The sequence below is a fragment of the Austrofundulus limnaeus genome, unplaced genomic scaffold (assembly GCF_001266775.1).
Source record: "Austrofundulus limnaeus strain Quisiro unplaced genomic scaffold, Austrofundulus_limnaeus-1.0 Scaffold33, whole genome shotgun sequence".
Classification (NCBI taxonomy): Eukaryota; Metazoa; Chordata; class Actinopteri; order Cyprinodontiformes; family Rivulidae; genus Austrofundulus; species Austrofundulus limnaeus.
The window spans coordinates 561777-580577 of NW_013952435.1; the positions used below are offsets into that span (position 1 = coordinate 561777).

Below are 18801 nucleotides of genomic sequence, written 5' to 3' on the forward strand. Positions count from 1 at the left end.
GTTTAATTCTATTAATATTGCTACAACTGATATTGTCACACAACAATATACTGTTTTGTGTGGATTGATGTATGTATCTGCTGCTGCTACACCTGAATTTCCCCACGCGGGACAATAAAGGCTGTTTCTATTCTATTCTAATTTTACAAAGAGTTATTTTATATTTCAACCTTCATTAAATTTAATTGTAACATGTCTTCATTCTGAACAAATAAACTTTGCTCTGAAGAGGTTTTCTCAGCAAAATCTGATTAATAACAAGGTTAATACAGCATATAAAGCTTAATGTGATAAGAACAGTAAAGGTTCGTCTTCTGAGAAGAGTTAATGGAGCACTCGTTATTTTTATTCAAAATCAGCCTCATTAAACTGAAGAGTAAAACAAGTACAGCTGTAAATGCAGCGTACTGGACGACAAAAAGAAAAACACACCAAGAACTTCTACCCTGGAGCAGTCCGACATACTGCTGACTTTAAATAAAACTGTTTCCGGTTTGTAACTCCAACAATAAAGTTGTGTCATAAACAGTCTCTGGCTGAACTCACCTGGCAGTTGTAACAGGTACTTATAGGGTTCAAGCAGAATTCGGTCRGAGGCACTRTCCATTGCTTCAAGTTCACTGGAARACAAAAGAAAAAGAAATCAAAACTAATGTTTAAGTGTGTCAAATTTTCAAGATGAGTAATTACTCCTGTGTAGTCTCAGGCTATGATTAAAAAAAAAAAACTGAAATAATTCTTTGACATCTGGCAGCCATTTTTATCTTACATGGAAAAAACTCCAGCAGATAACTTTGTCTAATGGTCAAATAATGGTTCTTTGTACACAAACCTGTGTTTTGTATTTACAGATACATGAATATAAGATGTATTTATATCTATGTTTTGTTAGCAGATCCGGTATAGGTGGGGAGGGATGGGAGGGTTTTTAGGGGCGTGTTTTTCTGTTAGTTTGTTTTTTTTTGTTTGTGTTTTCGTTAAAAAATAAAAAAACTTTGAAGAAAAAAAACTGAAATAAAAACCGTCTGGGTCTGATGACAGCACAAAGCACACTTGATTGATTTGTCTCTAAAAAAATGATTTACTACTAAAATAAGTGGAAAATGATTTTGCTATAATRTTGTAAGGGTCAGTTCTTACACTTCTTGTAACAAAGGTTATAAGAGTAATTTAATTAGCAAGGATCTCTTTTATTTTGGATAAACACGTCTTTAGTGCAAAAATGAATGGACACAAAAAGTAACTCTAAGTCAGTGAATGTTGATTTGAACCATAGTATGCRATCATTTATTTTACAAATCATACAAAAWTGACTATAGAGTACACCTGATTTTGAACAATTAATTTCCTATAAAGTTTTGGGACCAACAATAACAAGCTTTTAACTTCTTAATTGTTAACCACACTTAAATAGAAACACAAACGTCAGATTAGATGTTAAACACCAGACATTTGAGGCTGTTTCGAGGCTGTTTAGTCCTGGTTTGAAGAGTCTAGTGTTTTTGGGCTGGACCGGGTCTARTGTGGTCCAGTTGCCTGAAAAATGATGGAAAGCAATCTTTGCTGAAGTTTCACAAATCAGAAAAAGCTTTCACAAATCCCAAACTAAGTTTTAATTATTCTGCTATTGGTGAAGAACAATCTAGTCCTGGTTTGAAGAGTCTAGATGTTGCGGTTTTTGGGCTGGACCAGGTCTAGTGTGGTCCAGTTGCCTGAAAAATGATGATAAACAAATTTTGTTGATGTTTCACAAATCAGACAAAGGTTTCCCAAAGCTCAAACTTAGTTTTACATATTCCACTATTAGCGTAGAATAATCTAGTCCTGGTTTGAAGAGTCTAGATGTTGTGGTTTTTGGGCTAGACCAGGTCTAGTGTGGTCCAGTTGCCTATAAAATGATGAAAAACAAATTTAGTTGATGTTTCACAAATCAGACAAAGGTTTCCCAAAGCTCAAACTCAGTTTTTATTATTCTTCTATTAGTGTAGAATAATCTAGTCCTGGTTTGAAATCCCAAACTAAGTTTTAATTATTCTGCTATTGGGGAAGAACAATCTAGTCCAGGTTTGAAGAGTCTAGGTATTTTAGTTTTTAAACTAGAGCAGATTAAATATGCTGAAGGTATTGAAAAATTAGTTGTAATCGCCCTTTAGTCATTTCCCGAATCGGAAGCTGGAATCGGAAGCTAACTTCAGCATCGTCACAAACACAATATCTACATTATAAAAAGCTAAAGTCATTGAATTTTTAATTTAGGTATAAAATAAAACGTTGAAAACACAACCTCAAAGTGTAATACAAACATAATTTAATGTTAAACTTATCAAAACATTGCTTCAGTTGTGACACCAGTAACCACACCCACCTTCGCGTGAGCCGGTCCYAACTTCCGGTTAGCCGTAATGCTAWTCACTTAGCCAAACGATCCGTAATATCGTCGGGCATTTCTTTCTTCCTTTTTCTCTCTTAATAAAGTCACGCACGCCCACTGTGGTCGTGTAAGGCACCGGATATGACCGCTATATCCACACTTTCAAATCATTTCAGGTCCGYGTTTCATCCACTTCGCTCGATGATGATGCTAAGCTAACACCACTCCTTTTGCACACAGCGCAGGCTTCTGTGGCTGATGAGTTGCATTTATAACCTGCAGCTGTGTTAAAGCGCATGCGCGGCGTAGTTGGAGAAAAGGGCACGCGTGTCAGGGTGCGTTGAAATTATGATTCTGCACCGCCCGGTAAACTCCTCTCAATTTAAGAAACGGGTAATAACGCTTCTATTATTATTAGTTAACGCAAGACAAACGCACGTGTTCTCAAACGTRTGGGAACTGTAGTTTTTCTGTCATTCTCTCCCTGTATTGTGACAAGATTACTTTGCACTTTACTTTGGATAGTTTGCCCTCAGATCAACCAATCCCGTGTCACACAGACGCGACTCGTTCAGCGTCAACCAATAGGAAGAGCGTATGTATGGAAGAGGCGGGATCATTGCACACGTCAATCATTCTCGGGGAAGCGAAGGGGCGGGGGGGATGATCACAGGGAGAAAAAGAGCTAGGTTAGAGACGAGCTACACTCAACAACAGCAGCTCTCTCTCTGCGAAAACCACTTTTATTAACCCGCATCCTACATCCACCGGAGGGGAATACGGACTTTATAACCGCTCATCATTTTCACATAAATGTTTCTATGGATTACTAATACCCTTTCGTCGAAAAACGGGAGTGTTTCTCAACTTGACAGCATAGGTAAGTCTGCTTTTGTTTGCCGAAGCGATCGCTAATATTGAACATTTTTTTTACTAGCATGCTCCAACAGCCAACCTACACGGCAGCTAACTTGTTAACTAACGATGTGTTGTAAAGCTAAAAAAAAAAAAATAACGGGAGTCTTTACTTAGAGGAATGAATGAATTAGAAAGCATAAAAAAGACTCGTTAAAAGAACTTGGTTGCAAAGTTCTGCTTTAGCAGCGAAAACGAGAGAGAGAAAAAAATGGTTGTGCGGAGAATTCTCGGGTCAGTGTTCGCCCGAGTACGGTGGGATCCTCCGGGGGGGCTTCATCGTTCGAACAGCGGCTGTCATGATCTCATTTCTGCCCCCTCTTCCATTCCCCAGTAAACGTGGAAAAAAAGTGATATTAGTCGAAACGGTTCTGAAACGTGACATCGCTGAAGGATGCGAGCCGTCGAGCGGACGGAGGGCTCGGGGTAGTTTGCAGCGGCTAAACCGCATCGTCAGACGTTTCTTTGTGACATCGATGGGAAACAACTGTTATTATTAGTGACCCGTGTGTTTCACACGTCGTAAACGCCGCTACTGGCGAGCTGGGGTTTAGTAAACAGGTTTAAATGGACTGTAGTTAACCAGTAATCCAGCACAACGGTGGAGNGGGCGATCCCGTCTGCAGCGAACGTCGGCTGGGGTCGGACTCTCTACCCGCCTCGATGATCGTCTGGGGCGGATGATATTTGTGTCGACGTGAGGGAGCGAAACAATAATAARTAGAAAAATAAATAAACAGTAAACAGTGCTGTGAAGGATCTTGACGTCCTCTCCTTCGAGGCTGACCTTGCTGCGAACCGTTTTGTCGACTTCTTTGTCGCTCATCGCCGCGAAGTCAGCGCGAAACGACGTTTTTCGTTGTTTTTTTCTGAGCGAAGAAAGTGACTAAAAAAAAAAAAACCATTAAAGCGTCCGAGGCTCACTTTATTTAACTTAACTGTATTGCGACACGGCTTCGACGTGACATTTCTGCCGGGGTTTCGTCCTCTCCCGGCAGAGTTCTTATCGCTTTATTTTTTTCGCCGCCTCCCCCGAGGAAGAACGAACCGTCGAAATGAGATACAAAAAAATAAAAATAAAAACTCGTGGACAGGTGAATCGAGACCACCCAGTCCCTCCGCACGATTTTTCTGGAGCGGGGGTCTTAATGTGCTTTCCACCCCGGCTGTCAGCTACAGAAATGGCGTCATCCTCTGCCGTATAGTCGGCGCAGTGGAGCTCGGCAGAAACCCGGGGCTTCGTCTCGAACGTCGGCAGCCGAAGTCGCCTCTTTCTCGCTCCTTTTTTTATGGCAACAAAAACACCTTCCATTACATAAACGTGTTTTTAAAGACTGAGCCGTCAGCCTGCCTGCAGAGATTTACTTTGCAATGTTTCTACACACACCCATCTGTCTGCACAAACAAATCAGGATGTAAAACATGGATTTTTTTTCCTTTTAAAAGAGGGAGACGTGTCATGTACAGACGGTGTTTTTATTTATTTATTTTATTCCTATTACCGCCCACCTTTTTTCAGGGCATCCACCAGCAGAAGAAGAAGTGATGTCATCATAACATAACCAGTGTATTGTTGTGTTAGACTGAAGTTCTGCTCTGGTCATCGAGTTCTAACAGCTTCTCCATCCTCCTCTTTCAGACTCGGATTCCTTGCACTGGTCGCCCAGAGGACTCATAGAGAGATGAAGGTATGCTCGCTTGATCCTCTCCGGTTCTGCAGCCCCGCCGAAAGGCTGTTAGCAAAATATCCCCACATCTGGTGAACAAAACTCCTGCAAAGTTATCAGTGGAGTCGCAGCTGCAGCTGTTGAGCTTTTAGTGGCAACCTGGTTCAAGATGGCCGCCACGGCTAATCGAATCACACAAACACAAAAATGGTTGCAGCTCAGTCAGTTTTACAGATATTGCGCTAGAGCTTGGTGTGATGGTAGCTGAAAGTCCCCAACACATACCTGGATGCTTTGTTTCAAACTTTGACATTAACTGTTGGAGGYAATTCAATTAAAGATGGCCGCCGCTGCCAACTCACATTGCAAAGCAGAAGATAAAAACYGACTATAAATAAGTCAGTTTTCCAGATATTGAGCTAAAATCTGGTGTGGTAGTGGGTGAGAGTCATCCTCAACACATAGTCTGAGCGCTACTCATCGTGCAAGACCGTGCTGTTATCTGTTAGCAAAATATCTCTTAAACAACTGTGGATTTTAATAAAACTTTGGCTACTTAATCGTTGGTTGTGCATGGRCAGCTTGTTGACTTTTGGAGGCGATTCGATTAAAGATGGCTGCCAACTCACATTGCAAAGCAGAAGATAACGACTAAATGAGTCAGTTTTTCAGATATTGAACTAAAATCTGGCATGGTAGTAGCTGAGAGTCATCCTCAACACATAGTCTGAGCGCTACTCAACGTGCAAGATCGTGCTGTTATCTGTTAGCAAAATATCCCAATTTGCAGCTAATTTATTTTTAGAAAACACAAAAACTGACTTAAACTCAGTCATTTTTTAAAATAATTAGCTCAAATTTAACTCGTTAGGAGCAGATGTTCATTAACAACATGAGCATGTGGTTTTGTTGTTTTTAAAAGTTTGGATAAAAACAGCTCTAGTTCCATTTAAAACTCTGTCATGAAACGACAGCAGGTGATGCAGTCCTTTTTGAAAGYATGACAAATATAAAAATAATTTGTTTTATGCTTAAAAGAACCAAAGGAGTTTGTGTATAATACGTTTGTTTAATATGTTTGGTATTATTACACACCGCGTGTGCAAAGTAAAAGCTGTAATTGTGACGTTAAAGATGTAAATGACATTTAGTTTTTGTTTTAATGTTGTGCCTGCAGGCCACGGCTTCTTAATTTGTCMTCAGTTCTTAYGCRYRCGCGYGTGTGTGTGTGTGTGTGGTACCCAAGACCCACACAGCTGTGTCACGGTAGTCAGGGTTCTAGACAAGTGTCAGTATGTTTTTATTTCTCATGTAAAACAGCGTAACAGCATCAAGAGAGGGGGAGAACTGTTGTGTGTTGACACGCTTTGTGACTAAACTGTTGTGTGGCCTGAGAAAAGCTGCTCTCTTTGCCCTGAGTTGTGTTTGATTAAACTACACTATCACCCAGTTGCTGATGTGACAGCKTCGCCTCAAATGTTCCAAAGAAATCAGCAAAAAAAGCCAGAATTAAAACTCTGCTTCTACAGATTTACTCAGTTCTTACTGCCGGTCYAGTTCAAGCTGTCGGAGCGGGTCAYTGAGGGCAAACTGTCGGACAAATTTTCATGTTCGCTCCTGTCACTGAATCATCTGTTTAAACCCTTTAATCATCGATTCTACATCATTACACATCTATTTATTTAAGTCAGGTAGTGTCGCTGCAGCTTGTCTTCTTCTGACTCATTTTGTCACATTTCTAGATGGAAATATGAGCTGTGTAAACAGCCGCCATGAAGAATCTAAGGAAACAAGTGTCACATTGATYGTTTAGGATCCTTTCCTCTGAGCTTTATGATTCATGCAGCAGATTTTTACTCTGCAGGTGAGTTGCTCTGAGCAGCAACTTTCCGGCGAGATTCTGATCGATATTGTTTATAAGAGCGTTGTTTTGCCATGAGAGGGGGTGGAAACACATTCAGTGAAGTTATTCCTGCGTTTAGCCGAGCTGTAGCCACTGTAGTGATGGTTAACAGCATGTGGTGCTGTGTTAATACACATTTATGCAGCGGTGCCTCAGCAGGTTGTGTCCATTAGGTTTCCTAATGTTCATGGCTGCTAAAAAGAAAAGAGGCTTCAATATTTTTCACATTCAGCAGCGACTTGTAGGCATGTGAGACTATATCGATATTTAAGGTTAAGATGCAGTTATCATTTAAATGTTTATATAATCAAATCTATGATGTAAAGTAAAGATGCGCCATTTTTTCTTTGTGCATAAAGCTGGATTTATACTCTATGAAAAGTGAAGAAATTAGTTATTTCTGATGCAGTTGCRAAACCAAAATGATGTCATTTTATGCCTCAAGAACTTGTTCTCATTTTTCATTTTCTAGCTTTCTTGTACAATAATTGTATAATAATTGTATTTTCTTGTTTCTTGTGTAGTGGTGCTTCAGGTGATCAAACAAGTGTTGTAATGTTAGCGTTAACTCCGAGCCACAATAACTTAAATAAGTCACTAATTGCAGTAATTGACAAACATTAATTGGTGACAGTTTTTTGTGACAATTAATTGCACACGTTACTAATCACGCTGACAAGAACCAGCTTGGCTGTGGTCACGCTGGCATTATTAGCAGCTAGAGGCTAACATTAGCTTCTGGTTGGCATGTTGTGTGTGGGCGCTGCCAAACAGGGTGTGCCGTCATCAAAATGTGCCGGGTGACATGCAATCCTTCTAGGGCTGCAAGTTATTGGAAAAAAAACTGACATTTAGATTTTTTTTCTAACCCTGCGATATATATTGCAAATTTAAAAAATCCACGAACTTTCAACATGATTGTTTGTGTGTCACACGTATTTTTGTCTGTATTTGAGTTAATCTTATCTTTTAATTTGCTTGAACCTGAGTACATGTTTCTATCATCTGCAAACGTGAATTTAACACCTAACATGTTGCGTCTGCGTCCACCTTAGTTTCTCTCGCTTTAATAGTAGCATTCATGCTAACTGTATTTTACCTCTTTTCCTCCAGTTCTCTGAGGATGTGCTCATCTTCCTTGTTTTTTTCTACGTTCGCAGCTTGAGAATTAATTGACGACTTGAGCTGTGACTAAATATTATTGTGATAGTCGACTAATCTGTCATTATTTTTTCAATTAGTTGATTAGTCAATGATTATTTTTGTCACAGTGTCCATCTATGCTTCCTGTGGCACCTCCTGTTCTCAGCTCACCTGTTCGTCATACCTGTGAATGTCACCCTATTATCCAGTGTCTCTACCATAACATAACAAGTTCCCATAGTTAATTAAAATTAAAGTGAAACATATGAATTTGAACCTCAAACTTAATAGCTTACTCAGATTTTAACATTAATACAAGTAATAACAATGAAATTACATAATGCATATTAAACTCCAAGTAGTCTTATAAACAAACAAATGTACAAATAAGTCAAAATATCAGCCTCTCCCCAGCATGAGGGGCTGTTAACCTGCCCTGCAGGATGCAAACGTAGCTTTGTAAGTCCAAAACAAACTAAATAACAACAGTAATTAAAGTGACATTCAGGTGCATAAAATAAGAAAATATTCCAACCTGTTTGAAATCTTGTTGGCAGTCCAAAAGTTCAAGTAAAGCTTCAACATCATCAAAAAAAAAAAAAAAAAAAAAACTGGAGAAGATGAGACAGGGTGGATTATTACTATAACTCGGTGATTTAATATGAAGCACTTAATTAGCTAATGTTAGCATAACTGATAGCTCCACTTCCAACAAACACTGTTTTCTGATGGTAAACTAACAAAATTTATGGCTACAGCCTGAAGTGATCAGTCACTGTAAATTAGATTTATAAGGCATCATTCTGAAACTTACCCACCTGGAGAGGATAATCACTGCGTGTTAGCGTCTCATGATATCATGTTTTTATGTTGCTGTCCTGTCATGGAACGACTGAGTTTGCATTTTACTTTCTGTGGTTGATTTTTTTTTTTTTGGTCAAATATAGCCAACTTTGTCAAGTTTAAGTCTTGGTTTTGTTTTTTCTTTGGCATGATCGTCTTTGTTTTGCCATTATTATCGCTTTTAGATTTATCCGCGGCTTCTTCTGTGGTTTGCATTGGATGTGTTGAATAATTTATAATCGTCGTTGTTGATTATGTCGACTAATCGTTGCAGCCCTATCAACGACAATTCTCAGAAAAACATTGCTAATATTGTTCCTAAAGTTTCACAACAAAACAAAAGTTTTAGTTTTTTGATACAAAGCCAACCTGTCAAAATAAAAGCTGACAGTTCAGCGCAACGACTTATGGTTTGACGACGCTCAGACAATGTATCATGCAGCTCTGRTCCAAGCTGTTCCGTGAGCTGCTCAAGAACCAGATTGGCCGCGGTCATGCTAGCAGTATTAGCTGCTAGGMGCTAACATTAGCTTCTGRTATCCAACGTTCACCAGCGTGACGCTAATCTCTCCTGAGCAGAGGCCGGCGTGTTTTGTGAGTGGGCACTGTCGAAGAACGGCGGGTGACGTACATTCCCTCCAGCAGTTTTAAAATAAACTCTTCATGAGTGGTCCGGCAGAAGGGCATGGCATTTTTGACCGACCTAAATGTTTAAAGAATAGGCGCTGAAAACAAAAGGAGTTTAAGTTCTTATTCCCTCTGTGTTTCTGGTTTGAAGCTGCCATGGTATTGCCAAGGCAACTCCAGTTGAAGCAGCAGCTTGTGGTCACCCTGAATTGGACAAAGAAGTGATTCACAGCAGGATTATTGTATGTGTTAGCTGGGCAGGAAGGGAGCTTAATTCTTTCCTGCATACTTCTTACATGTTCCTTTGTTCCATCTACAAGCCTGTTCATCGTGGAACAATGTAACAGGTTAAAATCTAATGAGTTTTAAAAGTGTAGATGTTAGTATATACAACATATATTACATAACAAGYCTTTTAATTGGAAAAAAACATTAATTTGCTGTAATAGATTAGATTTTTGATACACTTTTACCTTGGATATTCACTATGAAGCAGGATTAGTGGTTTAGTGAGGTGACATCAGGTTCAGTGTTGGTTTCATGAAGCCAGTTTCTTCTTCCAGATGGGGAAAAACCAACATGTGCCACAAAACCAACGGTGCTGCACGCAGGTCGAGTTTAAAGATAAACGTCAGAAACTGTTGGGATCCTCTGAACCATTTCTGGCACTATTTAGTAAACCATCCTGTGCTTACTGKTTTGAAAAGAACCATTTTTTCATTGCCATTGATGAGTTTCTCTGTACAACATGTAAAATACGACACCTCTACAGATTTCACATCACAAGTGGATTTTTGTACTTCTTGTGTACTTCTTGTGCTTTTTGTACTTCTAATAGTTTGCTGTTTTAGTTGTGAAGTTAAGTTAAATTTTATTAAATGAATTAAACTAATGATGGGATTAATTGCAGGTAGGAAATGGTTCAAGGTCAATTTGATTGTTTAGTATAAAAATACAATCCTGTTCAAATAGATCTTAAAATACAAAGACTTCATGACGACCTGTTRGCTGACGGAGCTTAGTTTAAAACACTGTATTATTTCAGGTGTTGTAGTCTTTTGACTACATAATTACTGTATAACAGGCTCCTGAGGGTAGGCGTATACCAGCTAACYGAAAATATATTTGTAACATATTCTCTTACATATCAGTCATTAGTCTACAAATCTTTAAAAGGATTTCCCAGTTGGTACTTGTTGTCCAGGGGTGTCTAATTTTCACCAATGATCACACGAGCATTGATTGTAAATAACTTCAATGTTTTGTGTTTGTTTGACTAAACACAAAATGTCTTGTTCCTGAGCCCAGCTAACAAACAATAACTGAGCTCTACCTGGTATTTCCTGCATAGAAACAGTGTTTTAACACGTCCTCTTATAAACACTGAAAAGTTCTGAGTATGACTGACGAAATGTGAAATAAATACTACAGAAATACTATTAAAAGTAAAAGTAAGAGAGTTTTACTCACTGTTCAGTTGTGGTGAGTAGCTGCTAGGGCGGTGTATTGGTAAGAATTTGGCGATACGATACATATCATGACAGAGGGGTCACGATACGATATATCCCGATATATTCCGATGTATTTCAATACTGTAAACAAGGCGATATATTGCGATATTTTTGGTCCAAAAATTCTATTAAATAAAAACCTCTTACTGGAAGAAAAACAACGAAAAACCAAAATTCATTGTCTCAGAAAATTCTAATATTACATAGACATACTTTTAATACATTTAGCTGTGTTCTGCTTTGTATGTATTTTATTTGTTTCATATTTCATCCATGTTTTCAATTATTAGACTAAATTTACCAATAAATAGTTTGAAAATATATTTTTGCAGCTTTTCGTTTTTAATATTAATTTACAATATGGTCACCCAACACATAACAACAGCTTTTATGTTGTCATAAAGTTCGGTAAACAGATGATATGAAGCTGCTGCAGAGAGTTTCTGGGATCAGCTGACCTGCATCCAGAACCTGATTTGTATAACTGTGGGTCGAACAGCAGGGCAAGTCCTGAAGAAAACCAGTTAAGAAATTGAGAAGCTAAACGAGTTAAACCATTTTTGAAGCGAACACAGCAGGATAAATTTAAAGTATATGGACTTTGATGCGATGAGCCGGACATTGAGAGCAACAGACAGAGTTTTATGTCACGGGKGGAGTGCCGAGCTCGCTCGAGGTGATAGATGCATGCGCTATGCGTAACGTGAAAGCTGACGACAGTTGGAAAAAAGAGCGCACAAAACACTTAATTTGTCTTAAAATACAGACATTCTGACAAATAAGTAACTGTTTGTAACCTTACCTCAGCTTAGAAGGCAGAGGGTGTCTTTCCGCTCAGATTCAGCTATCAGAGCATGAAACTAATGTTTACTTACAATGCTAATGCTCTCTTACTCTCTGGCGCTCAAGCTGTGGAGGAGCCAAGTGGTTGGCTCACTGCTGCCAACTAGTGGTCAGAGGCTGAACTACAACATAAAAATGAAYGGCTGGCAGGAAAGTTGACATTTTAAACCTTAATAAAAAAATCGATACAGGGCTTTAGAATATCGATACAGTATCGGGAAATGAAATATCGCGATATTTCAGTGTATCGATATTTTCTTACACCCCTAGTAGCTGCCATCTTGGAATTATGAACTCTCACACTTTCTGAGAGAACTCCCACTGGAGGGGCACTGCAGTTTAAATTTACGACTTAAAAGAGGGAAACTCCMACTTCCCAGTACAACTGGGCTTGCAGCAAAAGTAGCCAGAAAAAAAGCAGTGAAAATTTGATTTTACATGATGAATTTCACCTTGAAGTCTGCAGGATGATGTCATTTTACGAGTAAAATAATTGATGTTTATATGGGACATGTAGTTTATGGTCAATGCTGGCTTTAAAACTACTTATTTTAAGTCATTACATCTTTGAAGCTCGTGCTGGCCACAAAAGATGCCATGGCAGGCCACATTTGGCCTGTGTTCCTTAGATTTGAGACACGTGATCAAACAATAGACGTACGTTTGAGGAAAGCTGTGTGCTTTGGAAGTAAATTGTCCAAGTTACTGTTTACAACTTTTTACTGTATTTAAATTAATTCTTTAGTTTTTTTTACTTTTTCATTAAATGTTAAATCTGTTTTTAAAAGCAAAACATCAACATGAATTCTTAGACACCTCAAAATCCTAAATGAAAAGCTGAATTTTGTTTCTGACTCTCACAACTATCTCCAGTTTAATCTACCGATACTACACCCCTCACGTGAACTTTAACAGACTGGGAGCTTAAAAAAATAATCTAGTAGCTCTTAAAAAAAAAAGCCATGGGCTGTTTGGGGTTTTGAGGTTTTGTCTACGTTCTCAACTCAAGACGCAGTTTTGTTTTTTTTCCCTTTCAGGGAGATCAGGTTTGATTCCTTCCCCGCCGGCCGCAGGTGTGTTTTGTCACCGCGTGCCAAGTTGCGTTTGTATGTTTTAATGAAACGAGTGCCTGAAGTGATTTCCACGTCCGTAACACTTCACAAACAGCCCGATGGAGCCGTGGTGGCTTAAAACAACGATTCTCTTTTTATCTTCTGTTAAAAACCAGAGGTTGTTAAAGGACGTTAGACTTCCCATAAAGYAAATTCTTTTGCCCTTTTAATTAATTTTATTTTAAAGGATTGTCATTTTGTGGTGTAAGAAGCGACAAAAATAGGCAGCGTTGTGTTTGCGGGTGGCTGTAGAGTAAAGGGCAATCTGTCCAGTGAGTGAGGAATTCTCTTTCATAGTTTTTGCTGAATGCAGGGAGGTGGGGAGTTCTGGAGACAACATGTCTTCTGTCAGTGTTGTTACGCCGCTGTTGTTGGGTTATGAAGGTTTGGTACACAGTTGTTAACCCGGACTGTCCCCGATGACTCCGTCACTGATGGTTGTGAAAAAGATGAGCATTAGTTTAACAGCAGACAGTCTGTCCTGGTTTTATTATTCCTAATCTCTGCTGTACTTTATAACTACAAAGATTGATTTAAAAAAAGGAACAGCTGTTGATGATCAGGTCCTTAAAATAATAATTTGGTTTGCTTATTTTAAAGAGTATAAAGAGAAACCTCTTTTATGATATTCTCTCAGCAGCGTTACAAAAACACACCTCTAATGGGACTTTCAGGATATTTGCATGACTTCTTATTGCTTGTTAGTTTTGTTCTTCCACTTTATGCTTCATTTATTTCTTCATTCATTCATTCATTCATTCATTCATTCAGTCTGTAAAGACAGTTTGTTTTCTTGGTCAGCGCACGACGTTTGCACTCCAATAAATGTTAAAGTGGTTTCCTTTAAGTGTGCCTGGAGGAAAACCCTGCCGTCAGAAGCTGCAGGAAGCGTGTCCTGCGTTTGATCTCCTTCATTTATAGATGACACAAGATGGTGCTTCGTGTTTTCCAAAAGTTTCTCCTTGTAATAATCAAAGCTTCGCTGAAGTCGCCTCTTTGTTCGCTTCCTCTGAGGCTTGTTTTCCAAAACCCAGAGCAGATGGTGTGTGTTTCCCGTAGATGAATCACCCGGCTCGGTGGGTTTTCACGTCGCTGGTTCGTAGCTGAAACTCACGATTTGTTTTTACTTCCCTCAGACTCTGGAGGAGCCCCCCTACCTGACGGTGGGGACGGACGTGAGCGCCAAGTACAGAGGGGCTTTCTGCGAAGCCAAGATTAAGACCGCCAAGAGGCTCGTCAAGGCCAAAGTAAGTGGTGTTTTTAAAAAAGGCTCGTAAATTATTTGTCTGTTTTGTGTGCGTTGATGTCAGTGGATGCCCTTGTTTCAGTGAGATAATGCTGCTCAGCATTTTTATTTTTGTACGTTCAGAGACAACTGTCTACATTTAAGATATTTTATTAAGTCGCCCCCTCTGCATGTCAGGTTGTTTGAGGGATTAAACCGAGAAGATTAGAAGGTGCTTTGGTTAGATTAGATCAGACTGTTTGTCTGAATTAAGAGACAAAATAAAGTTTTTTCTGGATCCAGGTTGAGGGTTGAACTTCAGTAGAATAAAAATTCTTAGTTTTTAAAATATATAAATATATGTAATAAACACATTTATTTATAAATGCGCTGCTTTTGTAGCTATTAACGAATTTTTAACGACACAGTTTTTCTTCAATTTAAAGTAATTTGTTTTAGGAGGTGCAGCATTTTCAGCATTTATGGTAATTCCTTCATCTATCCTGCTGAAACAAACCCTACAGATCTAGAAAGACAATATGGTGGGCTGCAGTGGTGGGCACAGTTCTGCTAACCTGCTAATCCGCTAATGGCGGAACTAGCTTCCCATTTAGCAAATGAGCTTTTTTGCTAACTTGTGAACCTTTAGTGGCCAGATTAGCTTCCACTAAATTGGTTTCTGCTAATTTTATGTCCACTGAAAAATTCAGAAGTGTAAAACTTCTATTTTCATGCAGTTTATCCACAATTAAATCAAAACTGTCCACTCTTACAAGCAGTGCTAGACGTGTTAGGCACCATGTTAGCATGTAGCATCTTCAGCTGCTACTTCAAACTGAGCATCTAAAGGAATAAAATAACATTTAACAATATTTAAATAATGCATACAAAAATGACTACATATAAAATCTGATAGAGAAAGCACTATCTTCAAACAATATTCATAAAAATACAAACTCTATTAAAGAAATGCTTTTATTCTGAAAGAGTTAAACTGGAAGTATCACAAGTTAGACAGAGCTATAAGTCTGGTTTGGATTGGTCGATTTGCCACAAATGATCCCACCCACCTTCAAATTAAGCCAATAGAATCAAACTAACAAGAGGTTTGTGTCAATCCTGCTAACAGTCTTAGCGGTTAGCATTAGCTTCCTCTATTTTTCTAAAAGTTAAGTGTTAGTGAAGCTAAGATTCTTGTTAGTGGATTAGTGGTTGTCATGAAAAGATAATGTATTTATATGAACCTCACTGATATTTAATTGAAGACCACCGCATTCAGGTTAGATTCCACAGTCGAACCAAAATTCGACCCACATTTTCGATGTTTCTCCATCTCTAATGTCAGACTCCAGCTGTGKTGCTCTCACCAGCTGGTTCACCTCATGTTTTACTGCTCGTATAACCGAAAGAGTGATCAGAAGCCCAGCTGTGATGGATTCAGAGTCTGCTCGGTACCCGTCGCCTCCTCAGGCATCCTCTTTTTATCCGTCCCCTCTACAGTTTGTGGCGTAGACGGCGCAGCTGCCGTTCCCTCCTGGTATTATACCTCACCGGTGAAGGCGTTGTAACGGTACCTCATTTCCCAGAGGGGTCTGCAGCATCTGGATGATACGATGGAGACGGATCGCTCGTCTTTGGTTCTGATAGACCGTGTGGGAGGAACAAAGATTGGATACTTTGTTTTGTTTTGCTGTGGTTTCCTCCTGTAGAGACAAAAGAGCAACGATCTGCAGCTGAAATCATCATCAGGCAGCAGGATCAAACAGACCGTGATGTTYTTTAATATGATCACATGAGCTGAACAACAGTAATTATCTCAGCTTCTGGTTTGTTTACAAAGAATCCTCTCCTGTTCTTTCATCCTCTCTGCTCTTAGAGTCATCTGTTGGTGCATTTCTCTTTAAAAATATACCTAAAGACTGTAGAGCCCCAGCAAAAAGGATCAGCGTGACATTGTTTTGATTTGCACCGGAGGAGCTGTCAGTTAGCATAATGTCATTATCAATCACTCACATGATTAATCAAGTCTAATCTCACGGCCGTAAGAAAGTCTGGAACTGTTTGTAATAATCCGTTCGTCACATTTTCTTTACGTGTCGCTGCAGGAGGCGAAACGAGGAGTTTTGTGTAAGAGAACAGCTGGTTTACTCCTTCATCAGCAGCAGGGATGTCAGAGACATTTGAGAGCAGTTAGTGATTTATTTTGAGCTTTTTATTATTATTTATTTATTTTATTTTCCAGGGAAATAAAACACCATCAAACTTTAACAGGAGTTAGATGCAAAAGATTAAATTTATAGTGAATTTTCTGTGACCTGTGCTGGAAAAATCAGAACCAGAAAGCTTTACTGGTCCCACAGGGAGATTACAGTTACAACTGCAACTGTTCGAGTAAAATAATTAGAGAATAAAAGATAAGCACACTAGAATAAAATTAAATAAAATATAAAAATAAACACAGTGGACATATAAACTGATTTGGTATGAACAGAATGAATGCTGTATGAAATATAAACAGTATGGTTATAGGTGTAAAATAATGCACGTAATTAAAAGTGTCCCAGATGATGTTGGATAATATAATATAATAAACAAAATGAGGAACTACAAAGAATTTTGTAATATTTAGTTATTAGTTTTAAAGTTCTCCATATCAAACAGATTTAAAGCGTTGAAATTGATCCATTTTTACCGTCTGCCCAGCGATAAGCTAATTTTGTTTATGAGAGCGTCTTTTTACAAAGTTGATTCTTATTGGTGTGGAGTGATGTCATCAAGAATGCCAGCCTTGTATTTAAAAAAGTGATGTCTAACATTGTGTTAGAACATACCTCAGTCAATTACAAAATATTACTGTATTTATTCATGTCTAATACTAGAAATTTAACCCTAAAAATAATCCATAAAGTGAGGTTGGTAGTATTAAACACGGCTTATTGATGATTAGATTTTTAATGCTTTTTAAGCTCTAAAAATGATGACCGTATTATACTTGAGATGATATTATAAATGAATAAATACGGTATTTAGAAATTTATTCTAAAGATTAAGATATTTTAGTTTCTGGGGTCACCAGAGGACGTCTTTATGGACTCGTTTTCGGACTCGTTTTCAGTGTTTTGTTCTTTTCGTGGGGCTGTGTTTGTGCTCCAGCTCGTCTGGAYGTTCAGGCGTTATCTGAGAGTTACCCTGCTCCTGCCTGAAAAAAATGCACCGCCTCCCTCCGGTAGAAGAAACAACTTCCTGTATTCCACTGAGTGTAATATCATTATCTCAGTTACTGAGGAAATACTGCCTCAGTAAGCTTTTTCTCTCTCTTACTCTGTAACCTGATAATTCAGTAGTATCTGAACGTACAGCACGGCTCTTGATTCTGCATTCACAACTTTGATTTTTTTTGTTTTGTTTTGTTTTTTGTTTGTTTGTTTGTTTGTTTTTTTTTGGCTGTTTTTGTTTTAAAATGATTCCTTGCCTTTATCAGAGTTTCCTATCTGCAGCAGAGCTGATGGTTAGAGAAGAACATGAACATTTTGACACCTCACAGGGAGGAAAACTCTGATTTTTYTGGCTGCTTTGAAACTTTTCCCGCGAAATCTGCTGCCTTGTGGTTCTCATCTGTCACACAATAAAGCCAGATTGTCGTGCAGAGGCAAGATTAGCTCAGCRTGATCAGATTATTATCCACTGTGGCTCGTTTAGGGGAGGTTGCAGAGACCAGAAGGAGGCGAGGGGTTAACCACCAGTAAATATACTGTATACCTAATATAAGCTTTGCAGGGCTGGGGGGTCTGCAGGGGGCTGCAGTACCTCTGTGGTCAGCGCAGCTGCAGGTTCAAGCTCAGTATCAAATAATCCCATATAACAGTGGAAAATACACAAAATCATATCCTGTAAATTACTCTGTAAAACATTTATTCAAACGTCATGAATTGTAAGAGTTTAGACTTTATAAATAACGGTGAATGTTGTGAATTTTGCAACATAAGGCGGCGGGCGATATGCATTCCTTTAAGGGATTAATAATTTTTTCTTTTCCCAGGTGACCTTTAAATCCGACCTGTCCACAGCTGAAGTCCACGATGAGAACATCAAAGGACCTYTAAAGGTAAGACTGGATTATAATATTTATTATAATATTTATCATTTGTTTTTAAAGCTCCATTGTAATGGTATTAGTTTGGATTAATTCTTTTTTTTTCTGTTATCAAATTAGACTTTAAACTACCCGTGACATCAAAAAAAATTTATAATAATATGAATGCATTTTTGGAAAGATAACACTGATAACATACTACAAATAAAAATTCACACCGTTGAGATGAACAGTTGTTGAGATGTTTGCATGTGAAGTAACAGGAAGTGATGTCAAAGGGGAATGTCTGCATGTAAACAGAGCGTTGCTACAACAGCCAACAACACAGACTGTAGAGAATAATCTGATGTTTCTTTAGATTATTTAGAGCAGGGGTGTCAAACTCCAGTCCTCGAGGGCCGCTATCCTGCATGTTTTAGAGCAGGGGTGTCAAACTCCTGTCCTCGAGGGCCGCTATCCTGCATGTTTTAGAGGTTTTCTTGCTCCAACACACCAGATTTTGATCGCTGGGTAATTAACAGGCTTCTGCCCAATTTGAAGAGTTAATT

The 18801-nt window shown here is 38.7% G+C and overlaps 2 protein-coding genes across 3 annotated transcripts in view; one reads left to right on the plus strand and one right to left on the minus strand.

Moving 5' to 3' along the window:
- Positions 1–933, minus strand: part of ggps1 (geranylgeranyl diphosphate synthase 1) — a 5928-nt gene extending 4995 nt beyond the window's left edge. The window contains exon 1 of the mRNA XM_014005924.1: positions 547–933. Coding sequence (XP_013861378.1) covers positions 547–607 — 61 coding nt within the window. The 5' untranslated portion in view covers positions 608–933. The remainder of the gene's footprint in view (positions 1–546) is intronic.
- A 2092-nt stretch (positions 934–3025) lies between these two features.
- arid4b (AT-rich interaction domain 4B) overlaps positions 3026–18801 on the plus strand; it is a gene marked incomplete in the record, with an annotated part of 39475 nt that continues 23699 nt past the window's right edge. Inside the window, 4 exon segments of one of the 2 annotated variants that reach the window (XM_014005925.1) lie at positions 3026–3251; positions 4926–4974; positions 14072–14182; positions 18200–18265. In XM_014005925.1, coding sequence (XP_013861379.1) covers positions 4969–4974; positions 14072–14182; positions 18200–18265 — 183 coding nt within the window. 2 annotated transcript variants of the gene reach the window in all.